The following is a 16180-nucleotide window of genomic DNA, read 5'->3' on the forward strand; positions in this document are numbered from 1 at the left end:
GTACTGAGTGTTTTTCTTATGCAAGGGTGTTCAGTTTGGTGCCATTGCCTTGATTCATTATAAGGCACCAGTAATTTTACCCTCTCATTTAGGCTTGTGCATCATCAATGCAAAAATATTAACACAGATATTGCAGATAATGTATTCTTATGAAAAGAGCTTCGGCCTCACTGATCCCCTGAAACAGTCTATGGTCTACATTTTGAGAAGCACTCCTCTAAAAGACTCAAAATTGAGTGTAGGAGTGGTGTGAAATTGAGCAGAGCTGTTATCTCCTTTGTTTTGAGCATTATGGTTCTATTAATGAAGCCTAAAATCAGATAAACCTTTTTGCCAGTTAGACCTACTCATGTTATGGTGAACTTGTAGACTTTTTTCCCCCTACACAAATCCTGCTCTTCAGCCTGTATTTGCCTCTAATAGGCACAGTTGAAATTTATTTTTCCTTTGTCTCTAATATTTATATGCATTCCTATTCATTTGTTTCTGGTGTTTCCTTTGGTTCTTTGGATTCTAATTCTTTAGCAACTGTATTACTTCGGTTATTTCCAGGATCTTGTTCTCATTGATCATACAAGCTGCCATCTGTATTCCATCTAAGACCTTAATACAACTCTCAAACAGAAGTCCTGTAGACTGTGGTGTGTGGTCCACAGACTGGTCCTGGGCCACAAATTCTTGTTTACCAGTTTGCAGTAAGATAGCTACAGAACATGAGAGTAAACTTTCAGATACTTTTATAGTGGTTTGACATTGCTACAGACGTCCATATTCAAGATTCCTGTATGTTATAAATAAAGTATCAATCTGCAACAGGTTGGAAATTAAATAAAACAAAAAACTAGTCCTTTACCACAGGTAATTTGAGAAGCACTATATGCTTGGCCAGCATTTTTCCAACAAGACATACCTTGTTTTAGTATCTACTATACACATATTGTGGTGATGGACATGTAACAAGAAAAAAATATATGAAACATGTTTACCTTTACTATGAGTGATGAACTGATGAACTTTGATACTTTGTTGTTGTTGTTCTTGTTGTTTGAATGCTGGTTGAGACCTGCTAAATTGATTTATATTCCACTAACAGGTTGAGATCTGCAACTTGTAAAATACAGCTCTAGACTAGGATGAATATGAACACTGCATATATCTTTTGTATTTCATACACTCCTACTTTTTCTCAGAAGGGACTCTCTGTATATTTTTCTTTTTTTTTTTTAATTTTTTTTTAATTAACGTTTATTTATTTTTGAGACAGAGAGAGACAGAGCATGAACGGGGGAGGGTCAGAGAGAGAGGGAGACACAGAATCTGAAACAGGCTCCAGGCTCTGAGCTGTCAGCACGGAGCCCAACGCAGGACTCAAACTCACAGACTGAGATCATGACCTGAGCCGAAGTCGGACGCTCAACCGACTGAGCCACCCAGGCGCCCCTGTATATTTTTCTTTTAGTACTACCCTTTAGTAACTTCTGTGTTATAAAGAGAGAACCATTGTCACTCTTACCAGTTTACAGTGAATTTTCTTTTTCCAAAAAAATTACTTAAAATATCCATAAAGTATCATTTTTGAGTTTGAAATTTTTTGTTTTGGCAATAGAATTAAATACTACACTTGAATTATTTTATAGAGTTTTGTTTTTAGTAAAAGTTAACTAGTGTTGATTTGTATTGTGCATATGTTTTAAATTATCTCTGGCACTTTGGTAAAAATATAAACTTAAAACAGGCTTCTGACCACAATGAGATACCACCTCACACCCGTGGGATGGCTACTATCCTCCCCAAAAAAACAGAAAATAGCAGTGTTGACAAGGGTATGGAGAAATTGGAACCCTTGTGCACTGGTGGTGGAAAGTAAAATGATGCAGCCACTGTGGGAAACAGTATGGCAGTTCCTTAAAAAGCTAATTGTAGCATTACCCTGTCTATGATCCAGCCATTCCACTTCCGGGTACATACCCCAAAGGATTCAAAGCAAGGTCTCAAAGACGTATTTGGGGACACCTGGGTGGCTTAGTCGTTTAAGCGCCGACTCTTGATTTCAGCATAGGTCATGATCTCATGGTTGGTCATGAGACTGAGCCCCACATTGCGCTCCACACTTATAATTCTCTCTCTCTCCCTCTGTTCCTTCCCTGCTTGTGCTCACATGCGCATGCGCTTTCTTATTTAAAAGCTAGTGTTTTCTTGTAGACAGTCCAAAAAAAAAAAAAAATGTGTACGCCCATAGTCATCATACTATCTACAGTAGCCAAAAGGTAGAAGCAGCCCAAGTGTTCCTTGACAGATGAATGAATAGACAAAAATGGTATATACATAAAATGGGATATTATTCAGCCTCAAGGAAGGAAATTCTGACACATGCTACAACATGGATAAACCTTGAGGATGTTATGCCAGGTGAAGTCACAAAAAGAAAATACTGTTAATATTCTACTTATGTAAAGTGCCTAGAGCAGTCAAGTTCATAGAGACAGAAAGTGGAATGGTGGGTGGAAGGGACTGGAGGGAGAAGGGAGTGTGCAGCTATTTAATGAGTATAGTTTCAGTTTTACAAGATGAGAAAAGATCTGGATATAGGTTGTACAATAATGTGAATGTATTTAATACTACTGAACTGTGCTCTTAAAAATGGTTAAGATGGTAAAAAAAAATAATAATAATAATAAGGGGGGGTTATAATGACAAATGTTATGTGTATCTTACCACACCTTTATAAAAATTGGTTTCTAGGGGCACCTGGGTGGTTCACTCGGTTAAGTATCCAACATCTGATTCCTAATCTTGGCTCAGGTCTTTTTTTTTTTTTAAATGTTTATTTTTGAGAGAGAGAGAGACAAAGCACGAGCAGGGGAGGGGCAAAGAGACAGGGAGCCACAGAATCTGAAGCAGGCTCCAGACTCTGGGCTCGAACCCATGAACTATGAGATCATGGCCTGAACCAAAGCCAGACACTCAACCTGCTGAGCCACCCAGGCGCCCCTCGGCTCAGGTCTTGATCTCAAGGTTATGAGTTCAAGCCCTGCATGGAGCTCTTGCCATGCAGGGCATGGAGCCTACTTAAAACATTTTTTTAATTGGGGCGCCTGGGTGGCTCAGTCGGTCGAGCGTCCGACTTCAGCTCAGGTCATGATCTCACGGTTCGCAAGTTCGAGCCCTGCATCAGGCTCTTTGCTGATGGCTCAGAGCCTGGAGCCTGCTTCGGATTCTGTGTCTCCCTCTTTTTCTGCCACTCCCCCACTTCTGCTCTCTCTCTCTGTCTCTCAAAAATAAATAAATGCAAAAAAATTTTTTTAATTAAAAAAATAATTGGTTTCTGAATGCTCATAACTGTTAGAAAAGTAGCATGTTGATTTTTTTCAAGTTATGAATTATTAACTTGTGTTTTAACAGTTCTGCATTTTCCAACTGGTGAGCACTGAGAATAACCGCTATAGTCTAGATCACATTTCGTCCGTTTTCACTTCTCAGGTAGGTTGGATCATTCTTTGCATATCACTCAAGTATAAGAAAGAATTGGCTGACTTAACTATGTTGTAAAGGGACGGAAATCTTAAAATGAAATATTTACTGATAGATGCAGACCAAATTTCATTTGAGTTTTACCAAGTTCGTGTGGTACTATCTTCTGTTTTTATGCTTTTGACCTCCTATTTATACAAATTTAAGTTGCTGTAAGCTATGCCTCTTTCATATTTTAACCCCTTTCCCCCACATTTCCTCCTAGGAGACACTCATTGACTTTGCCTTAACCTCTACGGATATCTGGGCCCTGTGGCATGATGCTGAGAACCAAACTGTTGTGAGATACATCACCTTTGAGCAGTATGGATCACTTCTTCTGTCGTCTTGCCTCACCCCTAGGGGTTCCATTCTAAGAAAGCAAGAGAGCTTGTTATGTAGAACCGAAGTCAAGTGTTTGCATTTAAAGGATTCAGTCCTGGGTTTGCCTACTGTTAACTATTTTCCAAAATTCCTCCTTTTACATTTTGTGATGTTTCTTACCTTTTGGTTTTAGAACAAAATGAAGGATTCTTAGGGTTGGAATGAGATGAAATACCATATTTCTTGGGAGCAATAGCACCTATCTAAAATACTTCTAATTTGGGAGTTTACTCTGCTTCTGAGCAGACTATTTCCAATACCCACAACTTCCAAAAGATACTGCAGCCCCTTAGGGTTCTCAATTTTCTCATCATAAGAGAAATTGATTGCACAAGTATAGTGCTCTTCAAACTTTTTTGTTTTAAACAGGAAACCCTTTTTTTCAAAAGATAATTAACTCCAATATATAAAACTAGTATTTTGTGAGAATAAAATTATAACACAATTTAATGTTATTGTTGGTTATCTCTAATATTAGATATATTTGGTCTCTAATATTTTAATGTACATAATAGTTTTAAATGTTTTAATAGCTACAAAACACATTTGAAAAAAATTTCTTAATCAGACACTTATATACTCCTGAAACACCCTGTGCAGGATTCCCTGGAATATAGCTTAATGTCTTTGGAACTAAACTAATTGAACTTTAGGGATCCCTCATAATCAGTCCTATACTCTAGACTAGAACTATAGGGATAGTTGCCCCAGATGGTTGAGCCACATCTCAGATAATATGAGCGTACTCCTTATAGATGGCATTCAAACAAAGTGGTGATAAGCAAAGAATCGTATCAGATAAGAGTATGAGTCCACTTGTGAAATTTAGCTGTGACAAAGCCTTACTTTTCCCATCTACAAAATGTGGGTGATACGTCCTTCAAAATTACCATAAGGCTTATAAGAATAATATCCTTAACTGTGCCCAGCATAATATCTAATAATAGTAAATGCAAAATAAAAGTTAGCTATTGTTTGTAGATTTGTGGTTAGAGTGTTCATTTCAGGAAGATGCCTGTTAAAACTGGTAAGAGCAAGGGCACACTTGGCCGGCATAGTGGAGCGTGGGACTCTTGATCTTGGGGTTGTAGGTTCAAGTCCCATGTTAGGTGTAAAGATTACTTTAAAATAACATTCTCTCAAAAATAAACATTAAAAAAAAAAAATTAAGGGGCTTCTGGGTGGCTCAGTCGGTTGAGCGTCCAGCTTCAGCTCAGGTCATGATCTCACGGTTTGTGAGTTCGAGCCCCATGTCGGGCTCTGTGCTGACGGCTCAGAGCCTGGAGCCTGTTTCAGATTCTGTGTCTCCCTCTCTCTCTGCTCCTCCCCTGCTCGTGCTCTCTCTGTCTCTCTCTCTCTGTCTCTCTCTCTCTCTCAAAAATAAACATTAAAATAACATTAAAAAAAAAAAAACTGGTAAGAGCACTTCTATAAAGCCAGACTGTTGACAATAAATTTTACTTATTTATTTTGAAATCTTCAGTAGATCAACAGCATCAGCTTTTAGTCATCATTTTTATGTAGACTGATGGCCTTTTTTGTTTCCCTATAGTAATGTTGCAGGTCAATGGAATTCAGTTTTTATGCACTCTCTGCCAGAGGAAGAGATCATTATCAGAGATGATCAAGACCCCAGAGTAAGCAACATTAAAGTCTTATGTAAGAGGATGATTTACCCTGATCATTAGTTTGAGAAGAACCAGGTGCATTAGTCCGAATTCTTTCAGCTGCACGTGAAAGAAACCCACCTCAAACTGACTTAAGCTTAAAAGGAAAATATTTGTGCAGCTGAGAAGCGGAGAGTTACCTGGCTTCACCCAAGGCTGGAACAGTGCCACAGTGCCTTCAGGGCTTGATTTCTCCTTTGTATTTTGTTTTCCTTCTTGTTGGGTTTATTCTCAGGCAGGCTCCCTGAGCCTATGCATTGTGTGAACTACGCATTCTATGGACCCCAGAGGAGAGGGAGAACCACTGTCCCTGGTCCTGAAGTAGACTCTCATTGGCCTGGCTTGAGCAGTGTGCTGATTTCTGACACAGTCACTCTGATCAGAAAGAATAGAATAATCTGCCTTAGCATGAGAAACATGTCCAACGTGCACCTTGTTCTTGTGGAGGTGGTGAAGTCAGTTGAGTATGGGGAATATGGGTAGAGGAGGAATGGTTCCCCCAGAGGAAGGTAGGGATTTGTTAGTGAAAGAAGGGTAATGGATCCTGGGTAGGCATAAACACTAGGTGTCCACTAGTGTTTATAACCATGTTGGTACATGCATAGAAGCTAGAAATCAAATAAATTCTGGTAACAGTATATGCTATGAGGAAAATAACTTTAAAATGCAATTGGGGTACCTGAGTGGCTCAGTGGGTTGAGAGTCCCAACACTTGATCTAAGCCTTGGTCTTGATCTCAGGGTCATGAGTTCAAGCCCCGCATTGGGCTCCACACTGGGCATGAAATCTCTTTTTAAAAAGATGATAATTCCGTAGAGAGCAAAACAGGCCAGTCTCCCTATTTTTCAGAGATATCCTCAGGTTAAGAAGAAGAGAAAAAGGCATCAGTTGATGCCTTTATGTTAAATGAGGTTGAAGATTATGGGCCCTGGGTCACCCCCCAGAACCCCAGGAGAAGGAAGGAAACTTGAGTGAAGATTAGTCAGATTTGCTACTTCCTGGCAAATGTGAATTGTGAAATTTGGGTAAAATATTTGGGCAACTTAAGACTTTCCGTTTTTCTTCTCTCTACTTCATCTTCCAAGTAGTGACAGTTTATTGCATGTTTTGTTTGTTTTTACATGTAATGCCTATTGGTTCCTTTTATATGTGAGACATAAGATGATTACTTTATGGATGGTGGAGAAACCAGTTTAGCTTAATTGTTCTCTTACCAGTGTGTATCACAAATAAACCTGTGTTCGCCTTTCCATATAAGGTTGGCATTTCACATGCTATGTTTTCCAGTGGAACCCAGTAAAGTACTCCATGAGGAACACGCTGATTTCCTTATAGTATGCCTAGTTGGCTCAAACACACTGTAGTCTCTTCCTTAATGTGAAAATATAGAACTGCTCTAGTACTTGGTATTGCTCAAATACAGAAGGGCCATGTTGTTATAATGGAAACTCAAGTGTTGGCGTTATGTGATTAATTCTTCCTTCAAATTTTTCCAAATTTTACCTATTTAGGATGATACTAATTTTTGTTTTACTGTTCTAACAGGAGATGTATTTGCAGACTCTATTTACACCAGGACGATTCATAAATGCAGCTTTATGTAAAGCTTTACAGGTCAGCAAGAAAAGATTTAATGTTTATTTAAGACTGTCTCTTGTATAGTCATTGTATAATTAATAATTACTATTAACTTTTGTTTTATATACACAAAACAAACATTTTTGCAGTTACATATGCATGTGTTTATAAATGTCAGTGTAATTTTTTTTTATGTTTTTTTCCACTAAATAAGACTCCCAACAGGAAGGTAGAATTGTGGATACTTTCCCAATGACTACTGAAGCATACTAGTAGTTGAAAGAGAAATGTGTGCTTACACTATTGTAAAAAGATCCCATACTATACTGCATATAATCTCTGTACTTGAAAGAAATTTAAAATGTTTTCTTCGTTAGTTTTGATAGTACTCTACATTTACCTTTTTGTTAATACAATGGAGGTCTGACATGTTCAGATTCAAGAAAAATCTGAAAATTGAATCTTCAAAGTCACATGGCTTAAGAGATACTTAATGCTTTATAAAAAGATTCTTTACCTTAAAGTCACTTAGAGGGGCACCTGGGTGGCTCAGTCAGTTAAACATCTGACTCTTCGTTTTCGGCTCAGGTCATGATCTCACAGATTGTGTGTTCGAGCCCTGCATTGGGCTCCAAGCTAACAGTGCTTTGGATTTTCTCCCCCCCTACCCCTCCCCTGCTTGCACACCCTCTCTCTCTCTCTCAAAATAAATAAACTTTAAAAACAAAATTAAAGGGGCGCCTGGGTGGCTCAGTTGGTTCAGCATCTGACTTTGGCTCAGGTCATGATCTCGCTGTCTGGGAGTTCGAGCCCCACGTCAGGCTCTGTGCTGACAGCTCAGAGCCTAGAGCCTGCTTTGGATTCTGTGTCTCCCCCTCTCTCTGCCCCTCCCCTGCTCACACTCCATGTGTCTGTCTGTCTCTCTCTGTCTCTCTCTCTCAAAATAATAAATAAACATTAAAAAAAAATTTTTTTAATGAAAAAAAAAAATAAAGTCACTTAGGCTTCCTTAAATTGCCAATTAGTTCATGGATTTGAAATAGAATCGTGGGGCACCTGACTGAGTCAGTAGAGCATGCAACTCTTTATCTCAGGATTGTGAGTTCGAGCCCCATATTGGGTGTGGAAATTACTTAAAAACAAAATCTTGGGGTGCCTGGGTGGCTCAGTAGGTTAAGTGTCCAATTCTTGGTTTTGGCTCAAGTCATGATCTCATGGTTCATGGGATCGAGCCCTGAGTTGGGCTATGTGCTGACAGCAAGGAACCTGCTTGGGATTCTTTCCCTCCCTCTCTGTCCCTTGGTGCCCACACATGCGCATTCTTTCTCTCTCTCTCAAAAATAAATAGGGGTTCCTAAGTGGCTCAGTCAGTTAAGCACCTGACTTTGGCTTAGGCCATGAATTTGGGTTCATGAATTTGGGCCCCACCTCAGGCTCTCCACTGTCAGCGCAGAGCCCACTTCAGATCCTCTGTCTCCCTCTCTCCCTCTCCCTCCCTCCCTCCCTCCCTCTCTCTGTCTCTCTCTCTGTCTCTCTCTCTCTCTCTCTCTCTCTCTCTCTCTCTCTCTGCCCCTCCCCAGCTCATGTGCTCTCTGTCTCAAAAATAAACATTTAAGGAAACTTTTAAAAATAAATTAATTAAATATGATAATCACTCATAGACTTGAAAGACCCCTTAGAATCTCCTAACCTGACCCTCCACACAAAGAAACACCTTCTGAGGCTTTTAACAGACAGCTTTTCAGCTTCTAATTGTCTCTGCCTCCAGTGACAAGTTTCTCACTGGCTCTTGTGGAGTTCTTGTTCCTGAGCTGTATAATTTAAAAGTTCTTCCCATTTGGATCAAATTTAGTCCCCATGCTTTTGGTGAATTCTTTCTTTTGGAACTTCATAGAACATGTCTGTCTTCTAGAAAGCAACTTTTCAAATATTTCAAGAATCTTTCCGTATTGTCTTTCTCCAAGTACATGCAATGCCTTAACTTTCTCTCAGGTGATACCATTTATAGACCCTTGACCTTTCCGTTACATACATTCTTAAATATCTGGCTATTACATGTTTTCTGTTTTCTCTCTGATAGAACTTCAGTGTGACATGATCACTCTCTCCAAGATGGTTCGTTTGTTTGTTTAAGTTTATCGGTTTATTGGGGCGCCAGGGTGGCTCAGTCGGTCAAGTGTCGACTTCGGCTCAGGTCGTGATCTTATAGTTCGTGAGTTCTAGCTCCACTTTGGGCTCACTGCTCTCTGCACAGAGCCTGCTTCGGATATGCTCTTTCCCTCTCTCTTTACCCCTCCCCTGCATGTGCACGCACTCTCTCTCACAAAAATGAATAAACATTTAAAAATAATGATAAAGTTTATTTAGAGAGAGAGCACTCCAGCAGAGGAGGGGCAGAGAGAGAATCCCAAGCAGGCTCCATGCTGTCAGCACAGAGTCCAACATAGGGCTGGAACTCACAAACCATGAAATCACAACTTGAGCCGAAGTCAACAGTCAAACGCTTAACTGACTGAGCCATCCAGGTGCCCCCAAGGTGTTTTTTCTTTTCCTCTCATCAGCCTTCTTCCTTGTTAACAACAATTAAATGGGTATTTCTTATGGTATCTCTTGCACACGGAGATATTAAACAATCACTAAAGACATTTATTAAATGCTTTCCTTTAGGAGAGTCATTCGTAGTAGAGTGGCGAGCCACATGACTACTCTGGCTTGCTTTTATACCAGTCTCAGGGAGTATGTGTTTAACATCATTTTATAACTTCCCTCCAGCTAAGCAATGGCCTTTCCAGGGCTTTTTGCTTTTTTTAGTAATCCAAATGTATCCTGTTATAATTCTGTCAGATTCATGGATATCTATAGTTCGTTCTGGTCTATAGAAATGATTTCAGAGGTGCCTGGGTGGCTCAGTTGGTTAAGCATCTGACTTCAGCTCAGGTCACGATCTCACAGTTCGTGGGTTCGAGCCCCACATTGGGCTCTGTGCTGACACCTCAGAGCCTGGAGCCTACTTTGGACTCTTTGTCTCCCTCTCTCTCTCTGCCCCTATCCCCTCATGCTCTATCTCTCTCTGTCTCTCAAAAATAAATAAATATTCTTCAAATAATTTTTTAAAAAGAAATGATTTTAAACTTGCTATGATTTTACTTACAGAAATTATTTGCACAGCATTAGAAGTAGATGGGTATTTTTGGCATGTTCAGTTTCTATTGTATAGTTACGTATTGCCTCCGTGCCTTCTAAACTGAAGTTTTTTTCATTCAGTTTTGGATGATATATAATACTCTAAAATGTCTCTCTTAATTTTAGATTTTCTGTAGAGGAACTGAGAGGAATTTAGATCTTTCCTGGAGTGAACTGAAGAAAGAAGTCACTTTAGCTGTTGAAAGTGAGGTGAGGTTTGGGTAGAGAACAAATGATAATTTCTTGATATAGGGTGAATTGGTACTGGGGAATTGTTCAAATAGTTCACTGCACCTTGTTAGTAGGAAGTATAAATATTTAAACCTTTTAATTAGAGAATTATATATATACATGTGTATGTATATATATATATATATATATATATATATATATATATAAAATCTATGGCATGTAAGGCCTAAGGGATATTCATTTGGTTATAATTTAGTAAAATGATATTAGGCAGTTAGGTTTTGGAGGAGAAAGATCCCAAATGGTATTAACAGTTTCTTTTTTGTCTTCTTCTTTGCCAGCTCCAAGGAAGTGTAACAGAGTATGAATTTTCCCAGGAGGAATTTCGAAATTTACAACAGGAATTCTGGTGCAAGTTCTATGCCTGTTGTCTTCAGTACCAAGAAGCCCTCTCTCATCCTCTTGCCCTGCATTTGAATCCACACACAAACATGGTGTGCCTACTGAAAAAAGTAAGGGAGCTAAAGCTAATCCTTAATCGTCTAATCCTTTAGACGATTCAGTGGATCTTTCAGAGTATCAGTCTGTTGTATGTTGTAGTTAGCTTTTTAGGACTTTGTATTTTTTTTCTTAGAATTCTAGTTCATTTGTATTTAGATAGTCTCCTGCATTATTTATAATTTTCTTGCATTTTATTTTCTTTATCTTATTATACATTGATTTCACAGTTAAAGAGCTACAGGAATAGCACAAAGAACTTTTGTATACCCTTCTTCCAGATTCATCGTTTGTTAACTGCCATTTGCTTTCCTTCCTTCTATACGTTTTTTTCTTCCTGGGCCACTTGGGAGTTAGTTGTAGACATTATGCCCCTTTGTCCTTAAATATTTTACCACGTATCTTAAGAACAGAGTATCCTTACGTAACCACAGCACAATTTAAAGATCAGGTAACTCGATATTGATATGGTATCATACAGTTACATTCTGATTCTACCAATTGTGCCCATAATTTTTCCTCTTGATTAGGGTCTGATCCAAGATCTTGGATATGTTTGGTTGTCATGTTCATTTAGCTTAATCTAGGGCTTTTGTCAACCTTTCCTAGTCTTTCATGACCTTGATATTTTTGGAAGACCATACCTGTTTTATAAAGTGTCCCTCAGCCTGGATTTGTCTGGTATTTTCTGCTGATAAGAATCTGGTCTCAATTTTTTTTACACCTATAAACATTAATTGAAAAAAAGTATAACTGGAAGATTTATATTTCCAGGGGTACCTGTCTTTCCTTGTGCCTTCCTCCTTAGTGGATCATTTGTATCTCCATCCTGATGACGACCTTTTGGCCGAGGATGAGGCAGCCATATCTGATGGTAATAATAATTACTGTGACCATATTTAGCCCCTTCCTACATGAACCCTGTGCTTTGTTTCAACTGGATGTAAAAAACATTGATTGCCACTATGACCTCTCCTGGTCAGTTTACCACAATATAGATGCTATAAGGAAAACTGAAGAGACCTAAGCATCTCTAAGACTTCAGATAGATTCTTGGCATTTAATTATTAATATTTTATTTTAGTATAATGTTAATCAGTAGCTCTTCATTGGCTTGAGTCGTGAATATTAACTTTCTCTTATAGATGTGGAAGTTGCTCGGGATGTCATGTGTCTTATAAAATGCCTTCGGCTGATTGGAGAGTCAGTAACTATGGACATGTCAGTAATGATGGAAATGAGTTGTTACAACCTACAGTCTCCAGAAAAGGCTGCAGAACAGATTCTGGAAGATTTGATCACTATTGATGTGTAAGGAGAATTTAGGGTAAAGTGCATTTCCTAATGAAAATTCAGCAATTTTTAGTGCCAGTGTCAGGTTTTTAATGTACATTCAAGTACGGACAATAGTGGCTTATGGATAAAGTGAGCTGTCATAGTTCTAAATAGGTGTTTCCCCTTTTAAGCAAAATCTAACATATGAATTCAGATCTGGAAGCTAACTCATAAGTTATGGTCAGTTAAACTACTAACTAAGCTATGAATTCTAAAACAGAAAAGTATTTTCTCACATTCATTTTCTGTCATTTCTGAAAAAATGAGGAAAAATTCTCTATATGAAGTAAAGGTATCTTACATGCCAGAGTGATTATCTCCATTTCTTTATTGTGTAGCTGGTCTTCCTGTTTCGTAGAGCATTTAGTTTACGGAACATAAACAGTCTGCGTTACCTATTCTCAGTAGTAATGGTTTTCTAATTGTCCTTCTAGAGAAAATGTGATGGAGGATATTTGCAGTAAGCTACAAGAGATCAAGAACCCAGTCCATGCCATTGGGCTACTTCTACGGGAGATGGATTACGAGACAGAAGTAGAAATGGAAAAGGGGTTCAATCCAGGTAAATGACAAAAAGCAAACATGTCTCTGATTTAGAGAAAGCAATTTAACTTCTTCTAACTTTTCCTTTTTTCTTCCTCTTAATCATAGCTCAGCCTTTGAATATTCGGATGAATCTTTCCCAGCTATATGGTGGCAGCACAGCAGGATATATTGTGTGCAGAGGTGTGTGCAAAATTGCCAGCACTCGCTTCCTCATCTGCCGAGACCTTTTGATCTTACAGCACCTATTATTGAGGCTGGGCGATGCGGTAAGTATGGCTTGAAGGAAAACTTGTAAAATCTACTCACACAGAGCAGAATGTCAGCCCTATGAGCGCAGACTTTTGTCTTTGTCCACTGCTCTGTCACCTATGTTTGACCTGTAGTAGGTGCTCTATAAATATTCGTTGAATTAAGAATGAGTAAACAGTATAATCTAAAATTACAAATTAAGAACGTATATGAAGTGGGGCGCCAGGATGGTTCAGTCAGAAGAGCCTGTGACTCTTGACCTCGGGGTCATCAGTTCGAGTCCATCCCATTTGGGGTATAGAGATTACCTTTAAATAAATAATACATACATACATACATACATAAACAAACAAATAAACTTTTATTTAAAAAGTACATAAAGGGGCGCCTGGGTGGCTCAGTCGGTTAAGCGTCCGACTTCGGCTCAGGTCATGATCTCGCGGTTCATGGGTTCGAGCCTCGCGTCAGGCTCCGTGCTGACAGCTCAGAGCCTGGAGCCTGCTTCGGATTCTGTGTCTCCCTCTCTCTCTGACCCTCCCCTGCTCATGCTCTGTCTCTCTCTGTCTCAAAAATAAATAAACGTTAAAAAAAAATTTTTTTAAGTACATAAAGCAGATTATTTTATAATTAACCTTTGTATATATAACAGTGGGGAAATTTCCCCAGATGGCTTTCCCCAAATTTAATATCGTTACTAACTACTCTGCATGTGGTAGCAAGGTACCATTTAGTGTGGAGAAAAGAGGAAAAAGAAGAAAAAGAATTCTCTTTCTGCAGTACAGAATTTAGCCTAAGCACGTTTTTGAGATGGCAGTGTCTTTGAGGTCCTCCCAACTCTATTCTGTGCTTCCTTTTCCATCCTAGTCTTCTTAGGCCACCAGACTCTTGTCCGATAGTCCTTGTCTCTCACCCTACTGAAAGTTCCATGTTTGGAGATTGCCTTTCCACCCTCATGCAAAAGTCCCACTTGTCTCTCAGGTGGTCATCTCACACGAACCTGACCTGAGGAAGCAGTCTAGTTATCTCATGTTAATATGTAAATAACTGAAAGGTGTTTGGGGCTCTCAGAACTAGTCATACTTTTTTTTTTTTAATGTTGTTTTATTTATTTTGAGAGAGAGCACAAGTCAGGGAGGGGCAGAGAGAGGGGGAGAGAGAGAATCCCAAGCAGGCTCCGCGCTGTCGGCATGGAGCCCAACTCAGAGCTCAGTCTCACAAACTGTGAGATCATGACCTGAGCCAAAACCAAGAGTTGGACACTTAATCAACTGAGCCACCCTGGCCCCCCTGTTTGTACTTTTTAAGCCAGAATTTATTAGCCCAAATATATTGATAATGGTAGAATTTCGGGTAAAAATAAGGAAAAACATTTAGGAAGATGATTTGTTTAAGCCACCAAAGAGAAACAGGAACCTTTCCTGAGAGGCCATTACTTAAGGCAGCCATTATTAAGTTCTTCTCAATCTTTGTAGAATCTTCCATTTCTTCAGGGTTTTTAGTGGGGTTTTTTGTTTGTTTAATTATAACCATTGTTTTTTTCTAAATACAGAAGTAATGGATGTTCTTTATAGAACCTTTATATGTAAGCCTCTCTGTAAACAAAAAGAAATTAAAATTCGTCTGTAATTGACCCAGCTGATAACCGCTGTTTACTTACATTTTAGTGTATATCCTTTTTTCTCCTATGCAAATGTTTTGTTTCCATTATTTCTAGAATTAGAATATGCTACATGGTTTGGAATCTAATTGTTTTCTACTTTACACACCTCATCTGCATTTTCACATGTCATTAAGTATTCTTCTACAAAATTATTTTTTTAAAGTTCCCTACACAGTTTTAATTTATTCAGCCATTCCCATCTGTGGCCTGCCAGGTTGTTGCCAGTTTTTCCCTCCTACCTAAATACTTTTGTACACCTCTGACTATATCTCTAAGATAAATTCTCAGAACTAGAATTGATTGGTCACACACTATGCCCCTTCCTTTTTTTTTAATTTATTTATATTAAGAGAGAGCACGAGAGAAAGGGAACAGAGGGGCATAGAGAAAGGGAGAGAGAGAATCCCAAGCAGGCTCCACACTGCACATCCATGCAGAGCCTGATGCGGAGCTCAATCTCACAAACCGTGAGATCATGACCTAAGCCAAAATCAAGAGTCGTACCCTTTTAACCACTGACCGAGTCACCCAGGCACCCCAGGCTATGCACATTTTTAAGGCTTTGGGTGGTTTTGCCAAATTTTCCTCTAATGTTCATAATTGTCTTTACCCAAGGCTAATAGCATAAAGAAAGGCTAGATATCCCTGTTCCTGTTCTTGAATTCTGAACCCACACATTCAATGAAAGTTACACTTTTGTTGTTTTCTCTTTCACTATCAGCATTTTTGCACTATTAAATATTTGGGTAGCTATTTTTGCTACGCTAAAATTTAATGAGTGTGTTGCCTTTATTTATGTACATATGTTGCTTTTTTTTTTGTATGCCCTTTGTAACTGTGTTTTGTTATTTATTTTACCTCCACCTGACCCTTAAGAGTTATCATCACTAATCACTGTGTCCCGTCTCACCCACCCACCCATCATGTATAGGCGATCTTGGGAGCTGATCAGCTCTTTCAAGCCCAGCAAGACCTACTACACCGAACCTCTCCTCTCCTCTTATGTTATTATCTCATTAAGTGGGGAAGTCAGTGCTTAGCAACTGATGTTCCAGTTGACACACTGTGAGTTTCATTATTCTAATTATTTTTAAAATAAATTGCAAGTTTGATTAGTTTTTTCATCATTTTCAAAAAATTGTAAACATAATGCAGTAACATGATTTGCCTTTAAAATTCAGAGAGCTTTAGATGCTTCATTTTCTAAAGGTTGAAGACAACTTATAAGAATCAAAATACCAAGTATGTATTTATTATACGTATGGCATTTTGAAAAGAAAAAATGTTTATTCTGAAGTGGAAGTGGAAAATATATGTCATTTCTAAAATTTGTCTTAAAAACTGTCGAGATAGGTGACTTTTCACAAACACCCACTTT

The 16180-nt window shown here is 38.7% G+C and overlaps 1 protein-coding gene across 1 annotated transcript in view; it reads left to right on the forward strand.

Moving 5' to 3' along the window:
• The window catches only part of NUP160 (nucleoporin 160), a 50931-nt gene that overhangs the window by 11677 nt on the left and 23074 nt on the right, over nucleotides 1-16180 (forward strand). The window contains exons 8-18 of the mRNA XM_015075615.3: nucleotides 3403-3480; nucleotides 3737-3834; nucleotides 5447-5531; nucleotides 7107-7175; nucleotides 10449-10532; nucleotides 10856-11026; nucleotides 11787-11886; nucleotides 12158-12323; nucleotides 12782-12909; nucleotides 12999-13159; nucleotides 15734-15867. Coding sequence (XP_014931101.3) covers nucleotides 3403-3480; nucleotides 3737-3834; nucleotides 5447-5531; nucleotides 7107-7175; nucleotides 10449-10532; nucleotides 10856-11026; nucleotides 11787-11886; nucleotides 12158-12323; nucleotides 12782-12909; nucleotides 12999-13159; nucleotides 15734-15867 — 1274 coding nt within the window. The remainder of the gene's footprint in view (nucleotides 1-3402; nucleotides 3481-3736; nucleotides 3835-5446; nucleotides 5532-7106; nucleotides 7176-10448; nucleotides 10533-10855; nucleotides 11027-11786; nucleotides 11887-12157; nucleotides 12324-12781; nucleotides 12910-12998; nucleotides 13160-15733; nucleotides 15868-16180) is intronic.

Source organism: Acinonyx jubatus, chromosome D1 (genome assembly GCF_027475565.1).
Source record: "Acinonyx jubatus isolate Ajub_Pintada_27869175 chromosome D1, VMU_Ajub_asm_v1.0, whole genome shotgun sequence".
Lineage (NCBI taxonomy): Eukaryota > Metazoa > Chordata > Mammalia > Carnivora > Felidae > Acinonyx > Acinonyx jubatus.